Source organism: Oxyura jamaicensis, chromosome 15 (assembly GCF_011077185.1).
Source record: "Oxyura jamaicensis isolate SHBP4307 breed ruddy duck chromosome 15, BPBGC_Ojam_1.0, whole genome shotgun sequence".
NCBI lineage: Eukaryota > Metazoa > Chordata > Aves > Anseriformes > Anatidae > Oxyura > Oxyura jamaicensis.
This window is the reverse complement of record NC_048907.1, coordinates 6,096,891-6,117,975: the sequence shown is the minus strand read 5'-3', so window position 1 is coordinate 6,117,975 and position 21,085 is coordinate 6,096,891. Positions and strand designations below refer to the sequence as shown.

Below are 21,085 nucleotides of genomic sequence, written 5' to 3'. Positions count from 1 at the left end.
AAGAAACAAGCCACCCCCCAGTCCCTCAGAAAACCAACTTGTAGAAGATCGTAAGAAATCAAGGCCATTTAATACCATTAAGTGATAAGCAGAGGCAAATTAGTATAGTAAAGAATATCATATGCAGTTCTGCTGAGTCTGATAGGAGCAAGTCATTAAATCATTCTTTTCTTTTTCATAAAATCACAGAAGGCTGAGACTAGAAGGGACGTCTGAACAACTAGTCCCACCCTCGTGCTCACAGCAGGGTCCATTACGTAAGGTCACCCAGGACTTTACCCAGTCAGATTACCTGGGCAACCTCTTCCAGTGTTCAATCACCACTACAACAGGGGTGGTTTTTTCATTTTAACTGAATTTCCTGTATATCAACGTGTGCTCACTGCATCTTGTCCCATCACCAGATACCACTGAGAAGAGTCTGGCTCCATCTTTACTCTCTCCCATCAGGCTCCCATTAGAGCCCTCCTGGTTGGACCACTCCAGCTCTCAGCCTTTCCTCATGTCAAATGCTCCTGTCCCATAATCATCTTTGTGGCACTTAGCTGGATTTGCTTCAGCCACAGTACTACAGGTGTGGTCTCACCAGTGTGAGAAGAGGGGAAAAACCTCCCTGGCTCAGCTGCCAGCACCTTTCCTAACGCAGCACGGCGTGCTGTTGCCTTTCTTTGCTGCAAGAGCACATTGCTGGCTCAGGTTCAACTTGTACAACAGGGCCTCCGGGTCTTCTTCTGCAAAGTTGCTTTCCAGATGATGGGCCCCAAACCTGTCTTTGCTTTGTAATGCCTCTTTGAAGAAAAAAAACTATGGGCCTGGCAAGATACGCATAATAATTTAGAAAAAGGTTATTTTCCTAAATTTTCAGGCAAAGTTTGGCAGTCTGCAGTGCAGACTGATAGCAAATGCATGTAAAATGGAGAACACAGAAATCTAACGTCATTATGCTAAATGTGAGCAGCTGCTCATGAAAACATTTACAGCCCCTCACCCCCCAGTTTTTGTGTCTTTTGTCTCTTCAGAAATTTAAACACAAAATGCAAATTGCAAGTTAATCAGCTCACATGAAAAAAGGTTATGATATTTTCATGGCCATATTGTGAAATGAAAAAAAATATCTGAAAGCAGATTTCTGCTTACGTCACTTTCTAGAAGTGGCAGCAGTAGAGGGGTGGTCATTAAACATAGGAAGATGCTTGCAAGGGTCTTGAAATTTTCTTGCTCTTCCCCTTACACCTAACTACCCTGAGGTTTTACCATTGTCACTTGCTGCAAAATTCATCCTGTGGAACAGACATCCTTCTGCGGGAAGGACGAGAACAGAATGCAAAGAAGATATGCCAGGGGTGATGCTGCTTATGGACATTTTCTGTGAGAGCTTCTGCTTTTGTACGAGTAGCGTAACATACTGGTATCTTGGTTTTATGATTATTTTGAAACTAGGTTTTTATAAACCCTAACAAGCAGATCTTGATCCCAAGGTAAATGTTGAAGTGTTTAGTTGATTCATTACATTAAATAAATCAGTCATCGTTATCTTTGAAAGAATGAAAAATATTCATGGAAAGTAGGATGGATTATTCTTCTTTTGAAATCCCTGAAATTCCAGAAACAGGGCTTGAATATTTACAGTTTAAAAAAATCAGATGAAAGATAAGCCCACTGAAGTAGGGGGATTTCTCCATTACCTCAGGGAATTAGTAGAACATACATAATTATGCACAGCAACCTATTTCATATATATGCATATATATGTATATGCTTCATATATATGCATATATACAAGTTAGACATAAACACTTTCTTGTAGGTCTACTATAGACAAAAACTAAAACATCTCAGAATCCCAAATAACAACATACATTTTCTCTTCTTTCACTCTGAGCTTAAATTTGACCTTTTACTCTTATTCAAAACCGTAAGCTTGACGTGTTTTGAAAGCAAGTAATCTAGCATTTTTCTTACTACTTTCTGTTCAGTATTATCTTACCTTTTCCCTTTATATTATCTTTGTTTTCTGTACCTTGAAATAATCTTGAAAAAATACTCATCAAAGTGTTTTCCTTACTTTTTATTTTATGTTTATTTTCTTGACACTGATACTAACCTCTGGATTTTTGAGGGTCATCTCAATGCTGGCAGCTGGCCCAAAGCCTGTGAGAGACTTGATGTGAATCTGCGTGGGCAGTGGCCTTCTGCATTGGCAGTACACTGAAAATGCCAAAGACTTCAAGTGCTGAATGTAGAAAACCTGTTCATCCTTCATTGTCTGCAGCATGTACTGGCAAGGCACAATCTATATAATTCATATAAACAATAAAACATGATTGAACATCTTCAAAGCGCTGTTCGTTAATACCAACCCAGATTCACACATTCATTAGTCCTTTAACATCCATGACACTTTGTATGTTGTATTCAATTATTTTCATTACAGTATCTGTAGTTTCCCACCAGGGCTGCTGCCCTTTTGCATGAATGGCTGCACTATTTGCTGACTACAGGCTGCGATACAGAAGCTGTTTCCATTATAACAATATTTAAGGTTGAAAAGTCTCTGAGATAGCTAAAATTTCTGTTGTCCAATATAAACGGAAAAGTCTTCTCATAGGGACAACAGTAACTGAATGGTACTCAAAATTCAGGCTGTAACAGATGACAAGCATATCTTACTAGAAACTCTAAACAAACTTTGCTTTTTCTATGAGTTAAATGTCATTGAGTGAAAAACTACATCAACTGCACAATGAAGTCCAAAATCAAAAACCCACAGTCAATCACTTTTAATTAAAAAATAAAATTCTGATCAACCTCTTCATTTTCAGGCTGTCTTTACTAAAATCTTGATATTCTGAATTTTGTGTTTCAGCAGGTTTGTTTCCATAGTCTGTGGTTAGAATCAAGATTTTCTTGCTGTTCATATAGGAATCAGCACTACAGTGCTGATCTTACAGAGAGCAAAATTAAGACATTGCAATGTTTTTAGTGGTTTGAGAGTCTTGCTTCTCCTTTTCAATGTAGTAAACAGTGGAACCTCAGCAAAGTCACGCTGCTACTCTGTTTTATTTGTTTGAGAAAACAATGTGAAGCAAAATTCTTAAATGTACATGTTCAACCAGCAAGAATAACCATAGAAAGGTTTGCCTATAACACTGAAGTTTGGTGGCTAGGACCCATCTGCACAGTAAGAACATGAAGGAAAAGTGGCATAACATTCCTTCAGAAGTAAACAAGGCATAATAAAAATGATCTTTTCAATTCAAATCCTCTTTAAAATCAGAAAATCATAAACTCATTTTTAACGTACTGTTGAGAAGCACAATGTCCTACACATGGCTGTGAAAACATGGCTCTTCTTTTGAACAGTGAGATCACTGGAGCAGAAACTGTCAATCCAAAATACTTATGCTGTATCTAACCCAAGAAGATTCTTTTAAAAAATACTTTGAGTAGTAAAAGCAAAACAAAACTAAACAAAACTTAAGTATCACACAACTTTTATTATTCTGCATTTCTTGCTTGAACCATTGGAACTTTGGTTCAATATTCTAGTTAAGATAATTTCTTTAGCCAAGAATTTCAGGACCTGGGCTCTTCTACTCTATATATGAAACTGTAAACATAATTTGTTTTGGTTTATTTTGAAATAAACATAGATCTGTATATACTGTGTACAGATGTGAGAATATTGTGCTGGTAACTACATTCTTTAGTGAAAGTTGTCTACTATTTTGACTTAGACTTGCAAAATGCCACACATTTTGAGAAGTGAACAGCAAGCTCCCAGAAAATAACAGCACTTGTCAAAAATTCGTAAGCCCATTCATTAGTCATCTTACACAAAGATACAATTTCAGCATACAATTTGTGTGTTCTTGTTTTCCAGACATGGTGATGTCAATGGCTGTCAATTATTTTAGTATCTTCAGTTCTGAATCCAGTAAATTGCCTGCAGACTACCACAATTTGCTATTGTGAAATTGCTTTTCAGTTCATCCCCAAACCTGAAGTATTTGGGTGACAGTTTCCCCCATCACTTCAGGAAATGATAAAATGGCAACTAAGCAAAAGGTCGAGATTACCAAAAATGAGAACTGTTTTCCAAGACCAATTTGATATGCTGTAATAGCTTCTAATTCATCTTTTAATTAAAATATATTTAAGCCAAGTTGAGCACACATGAATAAGGCATTCAGAAACCATTCACGTTGCTTCTTGCATGTGCTGCATACACACATGCATAGGTTGTAATCTCTGGCTTCCCATTTTTCCCCCCAGTTATTTAACAGGCTGGGTCACTGTGAAAGAGGCATGGCCAAATGCAGGCAGTCTGGGCTATAGGCCAAGCTCTGTTTCAGACTACACAAATGCAATACTTAAGTAATTCCATAGTAAGTAATTATTATTATTATTATATGCCAAGGTACATGGTAAGTTATTTTTAAGAGGCAGATAATAACAATACACTGGTTAAATTATGCATTAAATGTCTGGTTTCACATAGCTCTTTTGGATTAAACAGTGCAATTCAGAGAGAATATTAAAAGCAAACAACTCGACATACAATGTAATCAAAGGAGAAACTGGACACTTTTTTCTTGGCAATGGCAACCCAAGTAGCAAGTTAAATCCTTCTTCAGAAAGCATCAAGCACATGCGATTGCTACAACCATGCAACAGATCTGTTGTAAGGATACTGTGGCTGCTTTAAATTAATCTCTTCATCAAAATAAAAACATTTTTTTAATATATATCCACATGCTTTCAACCATGTAACTTGCAACTGCTTTCTAGATTTTATGTATTATCTTGCATTTTGTCTCCTTCAGTGTAGCTCACATACCAAAAGCATGCTGTGACCGAATGACTCTCTGGTGTGAAGATGCAAAGTGAGGTAGAGTTACCTGGAGAATGAAAGAATTCCTCATATTCTCAGGCAAGTTATCCAACATTTCTGTGTAGCATCTCATCAAACTCAACAGCCAGAAGTTGGTTGAGGCAGATTCTTCATCTGCGGTGTAGGTAAAAGGATCCACCATGTAGATGACAACTGCTGGAGGATAGGCATTGCTGTCCGCAGACTCTGGTTCAGTGGGAATCCCTATTCTCTCCCTCTCTGTAACACTGGAGACACGCATGTTGTTAAACTCAAAGGCAAATTACAGTCGTTAATTATTGGTTTTGCTCTAAAAGGGCAAGACTCTGAAGCAGGGGAGTAGTAACTTATGTTCAGAAACAAAACTAAAAAGCACAACAGTGATTAAGTAGGGATGACTCTTATTCGCAGCAGGACTTAATCCAAAATACCTGCTAGAAATGCTGCATTGAAGACACTCAGTGTAAAGTCTGAATTAAATGAGATTACAGTAATCAGAACAGTGTAGATCTAAGCAGTATGGAAAAGCTGACAAATACTAGGTCTGTGAGCTTTCTTCTGCTGTTTGCACATGCCTGGTTTTGGTGCTGCTGTTTATGGTTTTCTTTTGGGAGAGGTGGGAGGGAAGAGGGAGAGAAGGAACTGAGAACTGAGGGAAAGTGCTGAAGTAATATTCATGGAGACTGAAGTCCTCTGATTAGTTACAGAAAAGGTTCCCTTAGTAGTGGGAAGAGCAACTAACATTTTTTTTCTTGGTAAAATACTCCTCCATGCCTCAACAGTGAATGGGAGGCTCAACATCTGTAAGCGATAAAAAGCAGCTCAGACTCACTTTGTCAGAAACCACAGTGCAATTGATAAAGAGGTATTTTGCATAGATCCAGTGAACAGATGCCTGAAGAATAACCTGAACCAGTACAGGATGTGGGCTTTTCACTTAAGATACAGGAACTTCATAACATACATCATGTCTAATAGCAATATGCATTATTATGAAAGTAATGAAAAGTAATGAAAAACATGTTCGCTCAGGAAGTTCATTACATAAAATATTAAAAAAATATTTTCCTAATTTTAATGTTTGATGGATTACTATAAAGAGGTCTTTAAAAATGTTTTGCTGCTAAAATTTATTTTAAAGTAACAGGAATATAATCCTGTTTTCTGACCTCGCAATATATCTCTGCACAAAGCAACACTTGTAATGCAAGTCTGAAAAAAATCCATGGATCTTATTTTGTATCTGTTACTAATACTGGCATGATGGAGTTGCCTGCATAAGAGGCATTCAGTGCCACATGAGATATACAGCAGTACCTGACGTGAGATGGAGCTCGCAGATATGGCACAGAACCTGAGACACCTTGTGGTTTTCTTGTACTGCAAATGTAGGCCAGGTGGGGTACCCTAAGGCACCTCAAACAGCATGACAACACCCATGTTCATGTGGTTGTATCAAGCTTTGTTTCTTATAATGAAAATGTTTTTTGCAACTCTTCTTGTCAGTAATGACTACAAATGAATAAAAAAGGGCCTCATTCCATTTACACCTGGACAGTAGTACTGCACATATCAGAAGGTCCTTTCATTTCAAGGATTTACATAAAGCTCATGAATTGTATGAAAGCAGAACAATGGATTTATTTAGTACTCCGAGTAATTTGAACACTTCAGTAACTTACCCTTCTTGTCCTTCTTGTTGCTGTTGTGGTAGGTTTTGACCTGATTCTGTGTCTCCTCCAGGACCTGTGCTTCCTTGTGAACGGTCTGCTGTATTTCCCCCGGTGCTGGCGTTTTGCCCTGAACCAATGTTCCCACTAAACCCTGGAGTAGAGCTAGCGGTCATCTGGTTAACGCTGGGTGCTGCAGAAGATGCTGACAGCTGTGGCACAGAGGATCCAGAGGATGAACTGCTTCCTGCAGGGAGGCTAGTAGTCCCACCATTGGGAGTGGAGTTAAAAGAACTGCCTGTTGGTGGTGCCCCAGAAGCTGAAAGACATGTTGAATTCGAGGGTGCAGGTCCAGTGTTCCCAGGTATTGTCTGTGTCTGGCTTGCTGGGGTTTGGTACTTCGGTGGTAGCAATAGGCTGCTGTCAAGCTGCAGAGTGGCTAAGTAAGGTGCTGAAATGGTGTGTAAAAAGGAAAGGAGATTAATGACAGTCTTTCACATCAAAGTCAACTGGATTAAGCATAAAGTCATACAATACTTTATTTGCTTTTAGAATATTCTAAGAGTGTACAAATGCTAAGTGAACATAATCTCCATTACAAATATTTACTTTGGAGTTCATTCGTCGGGGTTTCAGTTGTAACCGATATGAATCAGATGTCTTTAAGAACAGGACTGACTTTTGTGGAGCTTTGTGAATCAGAGTTGGTTCCGACACGTCATTACCTCTGGTTAGATTGTGTCAGGATAACACCTTTATACGGTGTTTGGCTTTGCAGTCTGTTACAGGTTATCTTCATCAGACTGAAAATCTCAGTCCTTTTTACGTGAGCTAAATAACAGCAAACTTTAATGTAGTTATTTCTATTCCTGAGCATCAGAAAAACATACCACAGTGATCATTTAAAAATAATTAATGAATAACAATAAATGAATTTCTCAATTGGCTGTGCATATGCTACATAATTCTGCCTGTTAGCCTTAAGGATTTATGTTAAGTAGTGTTGTAATAATTCCTCCCTCACAGTTATGTGGTAAATTAAATCTAAAAGCAGACTGGATGTGGTAACAATCATTTAAGATAGGTAAGTCCTATCTTTCATCAGACTTTCCTCAAAGGCTGGTGTGAGCATTCAGCAGACTGTAGAACTGCCCAGCTATTTCTCATCTCTGTATGCTTTCCTAAGCTTTTCTCCAGTACCAACTGACCATTCCACACAGTACGCAGACTCAAGAACAGTCAGTCCTTTTTCAGGACAAAGGCAGTAAGTGCTTTTCAAGAAACTACTTAAAAGTTCCTAGATGTTTTTAAACAAAAAGTAGTTTGCGTGCTTCAGCTCAATTAGAGATTTACATGGCTTGTGTTCTGTGACCACTGCCTGCCTTGCTGCCCAGCACTATCTCAGCAAACGTATTTCCAGTGACATTTTGGATGGGCCTGGGTCCTGTGCTAAGATCCAAGCCATGTATGCCATATACGTTAGATTGCTTCTGGATCCCTTCTGAAATGGAACAAGCATGGCTCTCCCCAGATGAATCTCTAACATGACCACCAGACTGATAAAGAACAAAAAATAGGCAAATATAACATGGAAGGGAGTAAAAAAATGATTAAGTGTCATCGTACTTTTTTTATTTATTTCTAAGCAGATCTTAATCTGTATCTTAACAGAAACTCTTCTGCTCCCACCTGCTGCAAATAACATCTAAAATAGCTACAGAAAACAAAACATCTTGCTAGCACCGTGGTAGACTTACCTAGGTGATGCCGGCAAACTTGCGCATAAAGTTTGAGTCTGGAATGATTGTCACACTCCTCAGTGCCCCAAGGCTGGTTAAACCATTCACTCACGAGCTCATCCGTTAGCTTTTGTGCCACAGTCTTTCCCACCCGCATAATCCCATCACGTAACACTTTGCAGATTGGTTTGTGCTGGCCAAGTCTACACATCTGGTGAGGAAAGAAGAAATGCTTGTAACTAGATGCAAAGTACCTGAAGAAGTTATGCAGCCTAAACCCTTCATGACCAGCATACATCTGGTGGCCTCTTAATAAATATAAAAACAAAAGGCTAGGTATATCTGTTGTGTTGAATTGCACTTTGAGCAAAACTAAAGTCACAAAGTACTCTTATACATTCAGTAGTACACAGTGAGCAGTGTTTAAAAAAAAAAAAAAAGGAAAAAAAAAGGTTTTATCTCCAGCATAAGCAACAGTTTCTTTAATTGCTCTGCAGGTTTGTTTCGGTGTTATGTGCTAGGCTGCACCTGTATCAATACTAGTATTGTATTCTTTGTATAGTTTATCCTCTATAGCTGCTAATAGTTTGTTCATCTGTGTGATGTTTGAGGAACATCTCATGTGGTTATTCCACATATGACCTTACTCAGACAAGCTAAGAAAAAAAACACCCAATGCTTTGCTTTGGCATTACTGAAACATTAACCAGCAGTGCATATGGCCGTATTCCAAGATTAGATTTTGTGTTTCATAGGAAACAGATCAATCAAGATCCTAACAGTATGAGCTCAGTAAGATATTACTCTTGACTCTGAAAGTGTAGAAAGTTCTCAAAACAAAAGAAATCCTTATACAAGCAACTGTTACTTTAAAAACCACAGATGCCTCCCAATGAACATGCAGTAAAGCAGAAATAACACTTAAAGAAGAAATAATTCAGTGGGGTTCCTCTTTCCAACCTCGTATACAGCACTCAAGTCCCTGAAGAAAGTTTTGGCTCCATCGAGCAAGGCCTCATTTTCTGGACACACCACAATGTAGGCAACATCCCGATGGCCTCCATATGGGTCTAGCAACAGCCTCTCCCAGAATGGCAAGGAGAATGGAGAGATTGTCAGGAAGTCCTTGTCATATCCCACCAGCAAAGTTGGGATTGGAAGAGGCTCAGGAGATTCCTCAGAACCTTTAAAGAGAAGAAAAAGAGAAAGAAAAGATGATGTTAAATATAGCTGGTTTAACTGCTCGCTGATGGTGGTCTGACAAATATTGGAAATCACCAATCCCTTGCTGTGCTGAGTTTCCTGGAAGTTTTACCACAATACAGGAACACAGAGAGACTGTATCATGCCTGATAAACCACGTCCTTCCACAGCATTTTCCATGGAAAAAAAAACAACAAACTACCTTTAATTAAGGAGAAGAAAGATTTACATTGTATATCAGAAATGTCATGAAACGAGTTGTTCAGCCAACTGAAGCATCACTTCAGCTTTCCTAGAAAGCGGCAATAAAACATGGTTCAGTGTATTGTAAATAACTCCATTGCCCTTCCTGAAGCTTACTCTCCCAGACTTAGGAAGAAGAGGTTTTACTGTGCCATAACCATAGCCACAACCACATCTCATGAGTGCCTATTCAACCAAAGGCAATAACACAAATACAATAAAATCTGATTTTATGGCTCTTCATCTACCTCCAGATGGGGGTGCACAATTACTGAATTAAATGGTTAGCCGAAACTTAGATTTCTAAGGCATATAATAGTAAGCAAAGTTATCCTAATTCAAAAAATTACCGCTCTCCTCTCCATACCAGTGCACTTGCTGTCACAGCTGAGAGGATTACCATCAAGTTTAACATGCTATCTCCCAGCCACTGCTCATTAGAAGAATGCTGTTGAAAAATTCAAATAAGAATATGCTGATAGCTCCTGCAGAGTATTATACAACTTTATTAAAAAGTTGACATTCAGTAAAAATCACTGAATCTGTATGAACGGCTGCCTACTATAAGGTAGTTTGGGTTTTATTCTTTGGTAACAGTTGGCAGGTCCTAACTAACTTAAATTTACAAATGCTAGATAAAGGTTTAGATTAGAAATACTTCTCATGAAGCACAACAGCTTTAGACAGGAACCGTTGTTAGCCAAATTTTCCTAGCCTTGAAACAAAGTAGCAATATATCAAATACTAGCAGGAGAAAACAAAACACTGCAGAACCTTGGAAAAAAAATAAGACTACATCACTTAAAGCTGAAATAAACTGCAAGCAAGAAATACATATATAAAGGCAAGTCATGCACACACAGAATCTGTTTTGTAATGGGTATTTTTGAGAAGCACGGCTTATAACCAGGAGATGCTTGAACTGAAACTGAACTGAACATTAAGACTATGGGAAAGCTCAGAAGAAGCACAGCTCTGTGGGGAAAGTATATGCATTTTTGTATTTAGAGGATTTGAGTGTTGGCTCACAAAGTCCCTCTTCCCTATTATGATTTAGTTTTAACAGCTTCCTCTCTTCACGTTATGCCTATAAAGTGCAAACCAAAGAATAGATTCATCTTTATCCTTGCCCAGCAATTCTGTACTCTAAGCGTTCATCATCAGGAAGGGTAAAACCTCCACTGCAGGACTGAATTGTGTACTTCAGAGGCCATTTAAGACCATGAAAGTTATGCAAAGAGCCCAACTGTAATGATGCATTTCCAGAAGAAAGCGCACATTTTTAGGAAACTACACTTTCATTTTAACTGTTAGCATGTAACATAATACACCTACCATAGGTTCCTCGTCCTGCCATCTTATGGAACTGCTGCCAGGTGAGTGGTCCCTGCACGTGCTGGATGTTCTCCCAGGTCCGTCCTGTTCGCTTCTTCTGGATAGCGTCCTGGAGAAAGGGCTGCAGCGAAAGCAGCATGCGCACCACATCCTGGGAGGAGAGCATGCTGATGTCCAACACTGCAAGACAAAGGAGTGCCTGTCATTTTCAGCGAGGAACAGGAGGAATGCATTTGACATGGCAACACTTTTGGGTTTATAGTTCCTTTGTATTGCTTTTCACAGTGCACACAGAAGTTGAATAACTCTAATTAGCTTAATGGAATTTAGCGTGGCACTTTATGAAACCAACAATGAAATAAAGCTGTCATCATGGTCCTTTTCCCATACCTTGTTACCATTGCCCAGCTCAGCTCATAAGAAACCAGAACATCTTCAACATATAAGCACATAGTATTTGTGTACAAAATCACTTTTCTATTTCGAATGACACTTTCATACAGTGTAGTTCTTCTCTGATGACTCCACCCTTCTCCAAAAAAAGGTCATAATTCTCCCCTCCCCCCAATACTTGACACTGCTTTCCATCTGCGTTTCAGATTTGTTAAAAGATAAATTCTGAGACAATTCAGACCACTAAATCTAAATGCTAAGGACAACTGAACTACTGTTATTTTCTGTGTAACTCATTATGCTTTCGAAAACCTACTTCTAGACTGTTTTAATGCATTTATTTCCTGCATAAAGATTAAGTAAATCGTGATTGCCAAGTTTCAAACAAAGTCATAAAGGTCACAAAATTTAAAGAAAAAACCTGTTCTGATCCCTACCATTGCTGTGAGGCCAAGAATGCACAGTGGCACTTCTTACTAGGGCTTCATCCACTTTTCCACCAGTGGGGTTATCGACGTACTGCCTGCCTTGCTCAAGGGCATTGAAGCATTCTATCCAGGAATCATTGCTGTCTGCCTGCAGTCTGTCATAGCTCCAGTTCATACACGGGAGTGTCTGGCGGTTATTGGAGGACATGTAATCCAAGCAGCTCAGAGATGTGAAAGGCTGTGTGTGCTGATTCTGGAGGAGCAGGAGGAGGCTCATTGGAGGTTCCTGGGTCCTTCTAGCTCCCTCTCCCATCTGAGAGATCAAGTTGCTCTGACATATCATCAGTCGTCTTTCTGCGGCTTGGCCAATGTCTGAGGTCTTGCCAAAAATATCCAACTCGTCCTCAATGAAGAGCCCAGAGTTGTAACCTAATTTACGGTTCATAATAGCACTAAAGCCACAGGTGCAACGGTACTGATCCTCATTAGATGAATCTGGGATGTATAATCCAACATCTGCACCTTTAATATTCATATTACAGGCGCATATACAACAACTGTCAAAGTTACGATCTTTGAAGATGTTCAGCACAGAGTCTGAGAGAATCAAGGTGACATACAGGCTGTGTGCTTCGGGGATCGGCTGGACAGTGGCTGGCTCCACAGAATTAAGCGGTCGTGTCGTAGACGGGGTAGAAGCAGGTGAACCTTGATCTGTGCTGTCGTATTTTACAGATCCTTGACCGCTCGCAGTACCCCCACCTCTAGGAGTCCTTGGGGTCCTGGGAGTGCGCGGGGTAGGGACAGAGAAGCGGGGAGTTGCTGGTGATGGCAGAACTCCTGCTCCACTGTTGCTGGCTGGAGCAGTACTATTCAGCGTCACTGGTGTATTCATCTGAGGAGTGTTCATCTGAAGATAGTCTTGGTCAGCCAAACTCCCAACACTAGGCACATTGCTACAAGGAATGTGAGAAAATCAGAGACAAATGCAACAAACTGGTTGGCTGCGAAGACTGAGTTCATCAGAACTATTTTTAAGCAGAGGGAGAAGGTGAAAGCTGAAAGGATTCATTGGAACTGCAGTAAAGAAGGAACACCTTCAGACATTCTGCTCAGAACCTTTTACTTACGTCTCTTTCAACTAAAATTTTAGTTCTCATGAACATAGCAGTTTCTTATCAGTATAATAAAAAGGGATCCTCTCAGGCACTTAACCCTCCTAAAGGTTATTTCCATGGGATAAAAATCAAATGCTCTTTAAAAGAAAGTGTAGATAAATTTTTAGGGTATTTGTAACTCTTTTATGAAAAAGAGAAGGAAAATTACATTTTGTTATTGTTTTAAACACAATTACCTGTAAAGAATTATACTATACATCAGTGGAAAATTAAAATATTTCAGTCATAGAAATGCTACTTTATTTAGAAATTATCTCTTTAAGTATCTTCCAGAAGTAACGCAGCATGTGGCATTTATATAAGGTATTGCCTAATGGTGGTCTGCTATTGGTAACAGTATTTTAGATACTATAAATTCAAAAACATTCATTTAGCATTACATCGTCTGCAGCACAAAATGGCAGGTACCATAACAAACTTTTAATCTACTAAAGCTAAGAATCATATTTTTGGGTTACCTCTTGTCATCAGTGATTTTTATTACTCTATTTTTGTCATTAGCTGCCAAACTTAAAAGACCAAACCAGAGTTTGTATAATCCCATGACATCCATCTTCCCTCTGGAATGACCCATTTTATCAGACACAGGTGATATGGAGCCAGCCAGAATAGAAAATCTTTACTTCACTCTTTCCAAGTTGCTAATAAGTTGCTCATTTTTCTTGAAATGTCTTCATTACGCTTTAGGGCAAGGAAAAAGTGTAAGAGCTCAATATATCTCTTGATAAAGGATTTTTTTTTCCTTGTCTGTTTTTACTGTGTATTTTGTGTGTTATATAAATTGAGTTCTATTTTAATACTTACATATTATTAGCAGCTTGAAAAGGGAAATGGTGAAGACCTTATTTCTTAGGATCATTTTATTACCTTGAACTCATGTGTGTCCAACTCAAAGCAAGAGGAAAAAAATGAACAAAGGTTTGGAGGAATTCTGAACCTGAAGCATACCGAATGCCTCAGACTAACAAGAAAAGGTGACCTAGAAACCTTGATTGGCAATCACTGCTCTGTCGGAAGCCTGCAGTAATAATCTTCACTCTAATTGGATTATATTGAAAATGAAAGATTTTCTCCCCCAACAAATACTTGAAATTAATAAGCAGCCCAGGCCTGGTGAATCAGTTACTATTATGAAAGAAACAGAGAATTAGATTGCTCCCTAGGCACCATCAATGCTTTACGATATTTTTTTTTTTGCAATTCTTTTGAGAACACTGAAGGATCCTTAGGAGCTGGAAAGGGACTGATTTAAAGGAGTTATAGACTGATTTAAAGATACAGGCTATTTCCTCTAGAAGCTACTGCAGCGCAGAAAGGAGACCTTCGTACTATAGTAGGCTTTTTAAGAGGATTTATGAACTTTATGGTGGAAATTCTTGATAGCTTTGAAGATGTCCAGCAAAGAATTTCTTCCATAAATACTGCTGATTTCTGAGAACTGAGTAAGGAACACAATCTTTAAAGTTTACTAACAGTGATGGCTTATAGGTCACAGCACTGATACTGGAAAGAGGTGTGGCATCTTTTCTTTCAGTATTTAGAAAGAAGACGACAACACACATCCAATCAGCATCTATCCCAGCAGCTTAGTACGTGACCCATTCAGATGAAACCATGGGAACTCAGAAGAGCTAATGCTGGGTTCACAAACTCACAGAGAGCTGTCACAGGCTTACTGAAAATTGCAAGAGCCTGCAGAAGGCAAACTGGTATCGGGACCAGCTCTCATCAACTGACTGTAGCTCAAACTGAATATACAGGTACAAGTAAGAGAGGAGCCTAGCTGTAGACCAGCGAACTCAATGCTGAAATGGGAGGACAGAGACCTGAGAGGTTAAGTGCATTCATTTCATTCCCTAGCTCTTCTGTTTTTATGTTGAATTACAATATATTCCTGTATCAGAAATTGCAATTAATTCAAGTACCATTTGTTCCTGTTCTTTTAAAAGCACTAAGAGTGCAGTGGACACAATGTACTACATTTTCCAAAAACTGTTTTTAATTCAAACGTTCCTACAATCAGAACTTTTTTGATCTGAGGCAATGACAGATTTAAAAGGTTTAAAACAAATTTGCAGGCCATTTTATTGTTCTGGTGCTTAGCTAAATACCCTTTAATATATGCAAGAATTTTAATTAACTAGCCCTTTGAAGTGTGGGCATGACAAACTCTGTAATTTCCTGCAAGACTGTACTTACTTGTAGCCATCTCTAATGAAAGGGGCTGCAGGTGGCAAAGGAAGTTGTTCAATTTTAGGAGGAACAGCCCAAGAAGGCCTGAAAATGCAGGCATCTGGTATCTTCAGAGGTAGGAGGCACTGACTTGGCAGTATCTTCAGTGGAGCAAACATGGAGGAGCCCACAAAAGGTTGAAATGATGGAACTTTGTGCACGTACGAAAAATCCTGTAACATCCAAGTGACATTGTTTACAACACTGTGGTAAAGTGGATTTTTATGCTTACATATTTAATTAAAACCTGTTGTACTGTTTGAACCCTCTATAACCTCATTTTTTTTCCCCCATAATTAAGGATATTTATTCATTCTACAAAACATTCAAGAGCAGATCCTTCAAGAAAACTCAGCTGAGGCTCCTTGGTACACTACAATACCACACAGCTTTAATTAACGGCACTAGATTTACAATTAGACTACACTCATTAAGTCTGTCTGAAAAGCAAATGGTATACTGTGAAATATTCATACTCTGACTTAAAGCACCTCATTTGGGCACTTAAAAGGTTCATGTTTACAAGACTTCTGTCCTGATAATGGAGAGGTTGAGTCGCACTGTGAAGAAAACTTAGGTGCCTTCAACTCAGCCTCTTTGAATAACCCCCACATTGGGGATGAATACAGTCCAAATAATAACAGTGGACACTTTACACTAGCACCATTCCTAGTATTAAATATAAATAATATATTACTATAAAATCATTTATTATAATATAACCAATACAATAAACATAATATTGAATATAAATGAAATCCAGTCAAACTGGACTTCTAATGGCTGTCATGGTTGGTTGCAGATAATGATGACAAGAACTTCAGCCAAGTTTCTAAAGCTATTCTGTGTTTCAGAAGAAAATAACTGGTTCTTTTGAGGCATTACTGAAAAGTAAAAATAATTATTAAAATACTAACAGCAATCTTTCTCAGAATTTCAGTATTTAATATCTCATTAGATTTTTCCAGTTTTTCCCCTACATCTTGTACAGCATTGAGAGATGAGAAATGCGTGGATTACTATCTTCAGCTGCTGAACATTCAGCACAGGAAATCTACTTACATGTTTTCAAAATGATCAGCAATGGGTTTAGGTGCTTGTTTCCCCCACTGGTGTATATGAGCAGGTGTGACACACTTAAAAGCAGAGTAAACTGTGCTTGTTGGAAATGTTATCAGGCAGCAAATTAAAATGCATATTTTAATACTCCTAAAACTGTTGCGAGGGAGATTAAAGTATCTTCAGTATCAATGACATCCTAAACTCTGTTCCCACTCACAAACTTTCAGCTCATCAAATCACAGTAAAGATTTTCTTACCAAGGCCAAATTATCCTACTGCTAGCAAATAGTTTACTTTGCAAACAGAATAAAACAAAGCAAGGTCCGTGGCAAGGCAAGGCCTTACAAACCTTGTTAAAAGCTTATTTCAGGCTTCTATGATGATATCCAAATTGATAGACACACAAACTATGCAAAGAGAGTATCAGTAAAGCCTTTAAGATGCCTTTTCTCATCATGCCTTCAAGTTACCAAGCTAGGAGAGAAGGAGGAAGAGGTCTTGCAATAACACAGCAGACTTGCTAAGTGCCTGATTTTCCAGGTGGGTAACTCGTCAGAAGGGGGCCACTGCTAACTCACTTCCTTACCTTTCTGCAAAGTTTCTTTCTCAACTGCATTGTTTGTGTGAGCTGGTAACGCCTGGATCTGACTAGACACAATTTATCATAATATGGAGCTGTAATCTTTGAATGCAACCATCTGTCCTACCTCCTCCCATGGAGGTACCTGAACGCTCTTACAGAGAAAGTCCCCCCGTGGCTCGCCTGTACTTTACTTTCAGTCTGCCTTAAGTTACAGCAATACTGCCTAAGAGGAAAATTTACTCTTTCATAGCTGACTAAATCACTTACACTCAGGCAAGATTATATATCAGTATTCCCATATTGAGTTATAGCCACTTCTTGTCCATGCAACTGCAAGTTCTTTATGTGCATAGCTCACTCAGCAGTGCGGATATTTAAAAATAAGCCCTCAGCTAATTCCTAGGAGCACAAAATGAAAGGGAGGTAGGTGGTGTTGGGGAAAAGAAATGTCTGCTGAAATAGAAGGAACAGGCTGTGGCAGATTAAGGAAAGGGTGGGCCTGAAGGAGAGCATTTGGGCTATAAAATCAAAGGTTAGGGAATACTAGGAAGACAGAGCTCTTGTGTGTATATCTGTCTACTTATTACCTGCGTACAAACAAGTTTGCACTGCTGCAGAAAAAGGAAATGTGTATTTTTAAATTAAAAAATCCCTCAAGCTATACACATGGAAATATAATAGAAATAACTTCCAACAAAAGTGTCAAAAATTGGCCAAACAAGTTAAGTAATGCAGCATGTACACAATCAGGCAGAATGACTGTAACCTACCTGTTAACCTGGGCTAAAGATGGAACAATGAAATACAGATCAATGCAGACTGGGTGCTTATGTTAAGTCTTTTTATGTGATGCTATGGAAAAATGGATACATCTGGATATGTAAAGCAGGGGAGGTGAGTACTAGTACCCAGTAGCAGAGTCCCCATTTAAAAATACTTCTTTACTCAGATATACTATAGGACTCAATAGAGGAGTAACTATGTGACATTACCTGACCTGTGTTATACAGAAAGTCAGATAAGAATGGTCCCATCTGGCCTTAAAACTTGTGAAGTAACATCAGCTGAAGAAGAAACAGAGCAAGTTCAACCCCTGGGCTTTCTCAGTGATTTTCAACCCTAACCAAAAAAGGCAACATTTCAGAGAGAAAAAGGCAGCCTTTCTACATGCATGATTTTATCCTAGCTGCATCCCCAGAGACTGGCAGCAAGGAGTGGCTATACATAAAAGGTGCTACAGAAAAATTATCTGAAGAAATAAGTCATTTAAAAGCCACAGAGTCACAAGTACCATGTTTTTCAAATACGTTCATTCTTTGTTAGGCAGAGGGCTCATTTCACATACAATACTCTGTTTCCTGATAGCACCCAAAAACATTACAAACATCAAATTATACCTATCATATGAGAAGAAAAATGCCTACAGTTAAAATCAGAGAAACAATTAAAAGCTCTTTTACTAGACAAGTTTTTTTTCCAACTAAAGACCAATATAAACTTTATATGGATCTCATTCACATTTGTTAAAGCAGTCTGCCAGGCACACTACAAGTAACTTGTTTGTAAAAATCAAAACATACACAGGTGAGAAGATGAGAACACCACATGTGCAGCTTGTTACCTTAATTTCTTCAGGTTTAGGGCTACCTAATCCATCTTCCACCTCCATTTTGAACTCAGCAAGCTGTGTTGGAACCATGCTGACCATGGGGCTTTCCATCATTCCCAAGGTGGTCACAGTCTCTGAACTTATTCCATCTTTATAACTCATTACCGGGGAGAAGGCAGGGTGTTGTTCTAAAGAAGGTGGTGTTGGGAACATCCTTTGGAGATCTGCCACGGCTAAATATGATGAAATAATGCACCGTTAGTCATTCAAATATAAATTCTCATGGAAGTCCAATAAAACAAAGGAGACGACTCAGTACGAGCTCTTATTTTGTCAGGTAAAACCTCGTAAAGATTCTACAGACTTTCTACAGGTCTGATGCCAGTATAACTCTAGACTAGAAGTTAATTCCAAGGGATGCATTTCAAAAACTGCTAGGGACAATTTCCAAACTTACTGTTCAGCACAAACAGCAAACTGGTGGATATACAACTTTAAATATAAAAATTTTAACCAAAAAATCTTAATAGAAGAGATTAATTGACACTAATGGACAGTTCACCCCAGCAGCTGTTACTAAGCAGATACAGGATAGTTTCTTCCCTTTTTTAGAGCTGACTCCGAATCCTAAAGCAGAGAGAGACTTTTGGAATTAGTGTGCACTTAGCTCCATTTTTCCACTGACATGCAGTCATTGCAGCCTCATTTGGTCCATAGCAACAAAACTCCTGACAAAAAGGCAAGCTACTGTTGCTAACACAAACACTGGTGATTTTGCTTAGGAATCAGCCTGCCAGACATCCAAAAGTGTCAGTTCTCAGAGAAAGCTGCAAAATTATGATTGTGCATCACAAGACATTAAGCCAGGAAAATCTCTAAATTTCCTCTTGCTATATTAACACAACTCCATCACATATTTTAAATTAAAAAAAAAAAAAAAAAAAAACAGAAACCAGAAATGCTTAATAAAATGTAATGTAGTCTGTACAATCAAACAGAAGTCAGAACAAAAGCCTGTATTTTCCACCACCTACATTCTTTCTCCCTCCGGCTACCAGCTTCCATATTTATTTTGCTTAGCATTCAGAACACGTGCTATCTTTTCCTTACTTGAATTAGGACAGTTATTCTCTGGACATAACAATCACTCTGGTGAATTCATTGTTAAAACACTCCAATTAGAGCAGGGCATATTTCCGTAGGTGTCTCTTCTGAAGTACTGTTTTTGACAGACTAAATGCCCAATTCCTTTTCCATACCTATACATACCACTCAGTTGTAGCTGATAGGACACAAGGACATACTTGTATGCAGTCTAAGGATTATGGAAAATGTATTAATAAATAGAGATTGACTGCTGACTTGGAAAACACTGAGTTGTGGAAATCCAAACTGGTGAAACAGTACAAGTCTCAAAAACTAATTGGAGAGGAAGGGAATAAGCGATGGAATTAAAATTATATATAGATTATAAGTACATACACACAAAGAGCAAACAGTACGTTTTTGTAGGATGCTGCAGCCTCAACTTTTGTCTCCACTCTACCTTAACAGAGCCAAAACATTAATTTTGTTCTTTTTTTGTGCACAGACCTTCTGTCTCCTATTTAATTCTTTAGACAAAATTAATCAATTTGAACAAATGAAGTCCTCCCAAAATGGAGTTCTGGTGATTACAACAGTCAAAGCTGAACCCAAGTCTTGCACAACCTCAAGTAGCAGAGTAAATAACTGGCAATGCTAGTATAAAGTGTAATCTTCAGGATGCCACTGGGATTAAGTACTGCCTCTGTTTTTCAAAGAGATGGGTGCTTTAGAAAGTAGAGAAAGGGGATAGGAAAGAAGGTTAAAATGCAACATAGTCAGTAGGACTTTACTATGATGTATAAGGCATTTCAGTTCCCTGCAGATACTGTTATGCCTCAACAGCTGGAGTCGAGGGGAGATGGCTACAAAACAGAAGTGAAGTCTATCTTATTTCACACAGCTCTATACTATATAGCTTGCTCACATTCAAGCCCCAGTTAGCAAAATTCTGCAATGCAGAGTCATAAAAAAAAAAAGTTTAATTACAAAAAATCCCCCAACCCTACAGCAACAGGCTATCATTATTCATTTTCACATGTGTTATGCTTGAAAAAGCTTTGCATATTTAAAAAAGCTATGGATCAACTAAACCTGTCAAAATCCAATCTCTGTATACTTCAGACTTCTACATTTGAGTAAATCAGCCCGGCTTTTATGGGTCCATAAAACTCTGACTCATCTCCTTCACACTGTATTTTTTCCCCTCAATTTGTCCTCATTACCAGCTAAAGTTAATGAGAAGGCATTAAAGAATGATTTGCAGAGAGATTTGATTTCTGCTTATAGCAGCTACAAAAATCTCCCCTCTCACCACAAAGTAATTTGTAATTCATAACCTGATCAGTTAGTATCACATAAAAAATTCTCACCTTCCTCCTCACACACACGCGAACACAAATACATACACACAACTCTCAGGAGAAATACCACCTACATAAATAATGCAAGAA

The 21,085-nt window shown here is 38.5% G+C and overlaps 1 protein-coding gene across 1 annotated transcript in view; it reads right to left on the bottom strand.

Moving 5' to 3' along the window:
- MED13L (mediator complex subunit 13L) overlaps positions 1-21,085 on the bottom strand; it is a 200,046-nt gene that overhangs the window by 16,453 nt on the left and 162,508 nt on the right. Inside the window, exons 17-25 of the mRNA XM_035340127.1 lie at positions 18,561-18,781; positions 15,262-15,467; positions 11,894-12,840; positions 11,064-11,243; positions 9,243-9,466; positions 8,301-8,493; positions 6,556-6,994; positions 4,902-5,121; positions 2,105-2,293 (exon numbers count right to left, since the gene is read on the bottom strand). Of these exons, the coding sequence (XP_035196018.1) occupies positions 2,105-2,293; positions 4,902-5,121; positions 6,556-6,994; positions 8,301-8,493; positions 9,243-9,466; positions 11,064-11,243; positions 11,894-12,840; positions 15,262-15,467; positions 18,561-18,781 (2,819 nt within the window). The remainder of the gene's footprint in view (positions 1-2,104; positions 2,294-4,901; positions 5,122-6,555; positions 6,995-8,300; positions 8,494-9,242; positions 9,467-11,063; positions 11,244-11,893; positions 12,841-15,261; positions 15,468-18,560; positions 18,782-21,085) is intronic.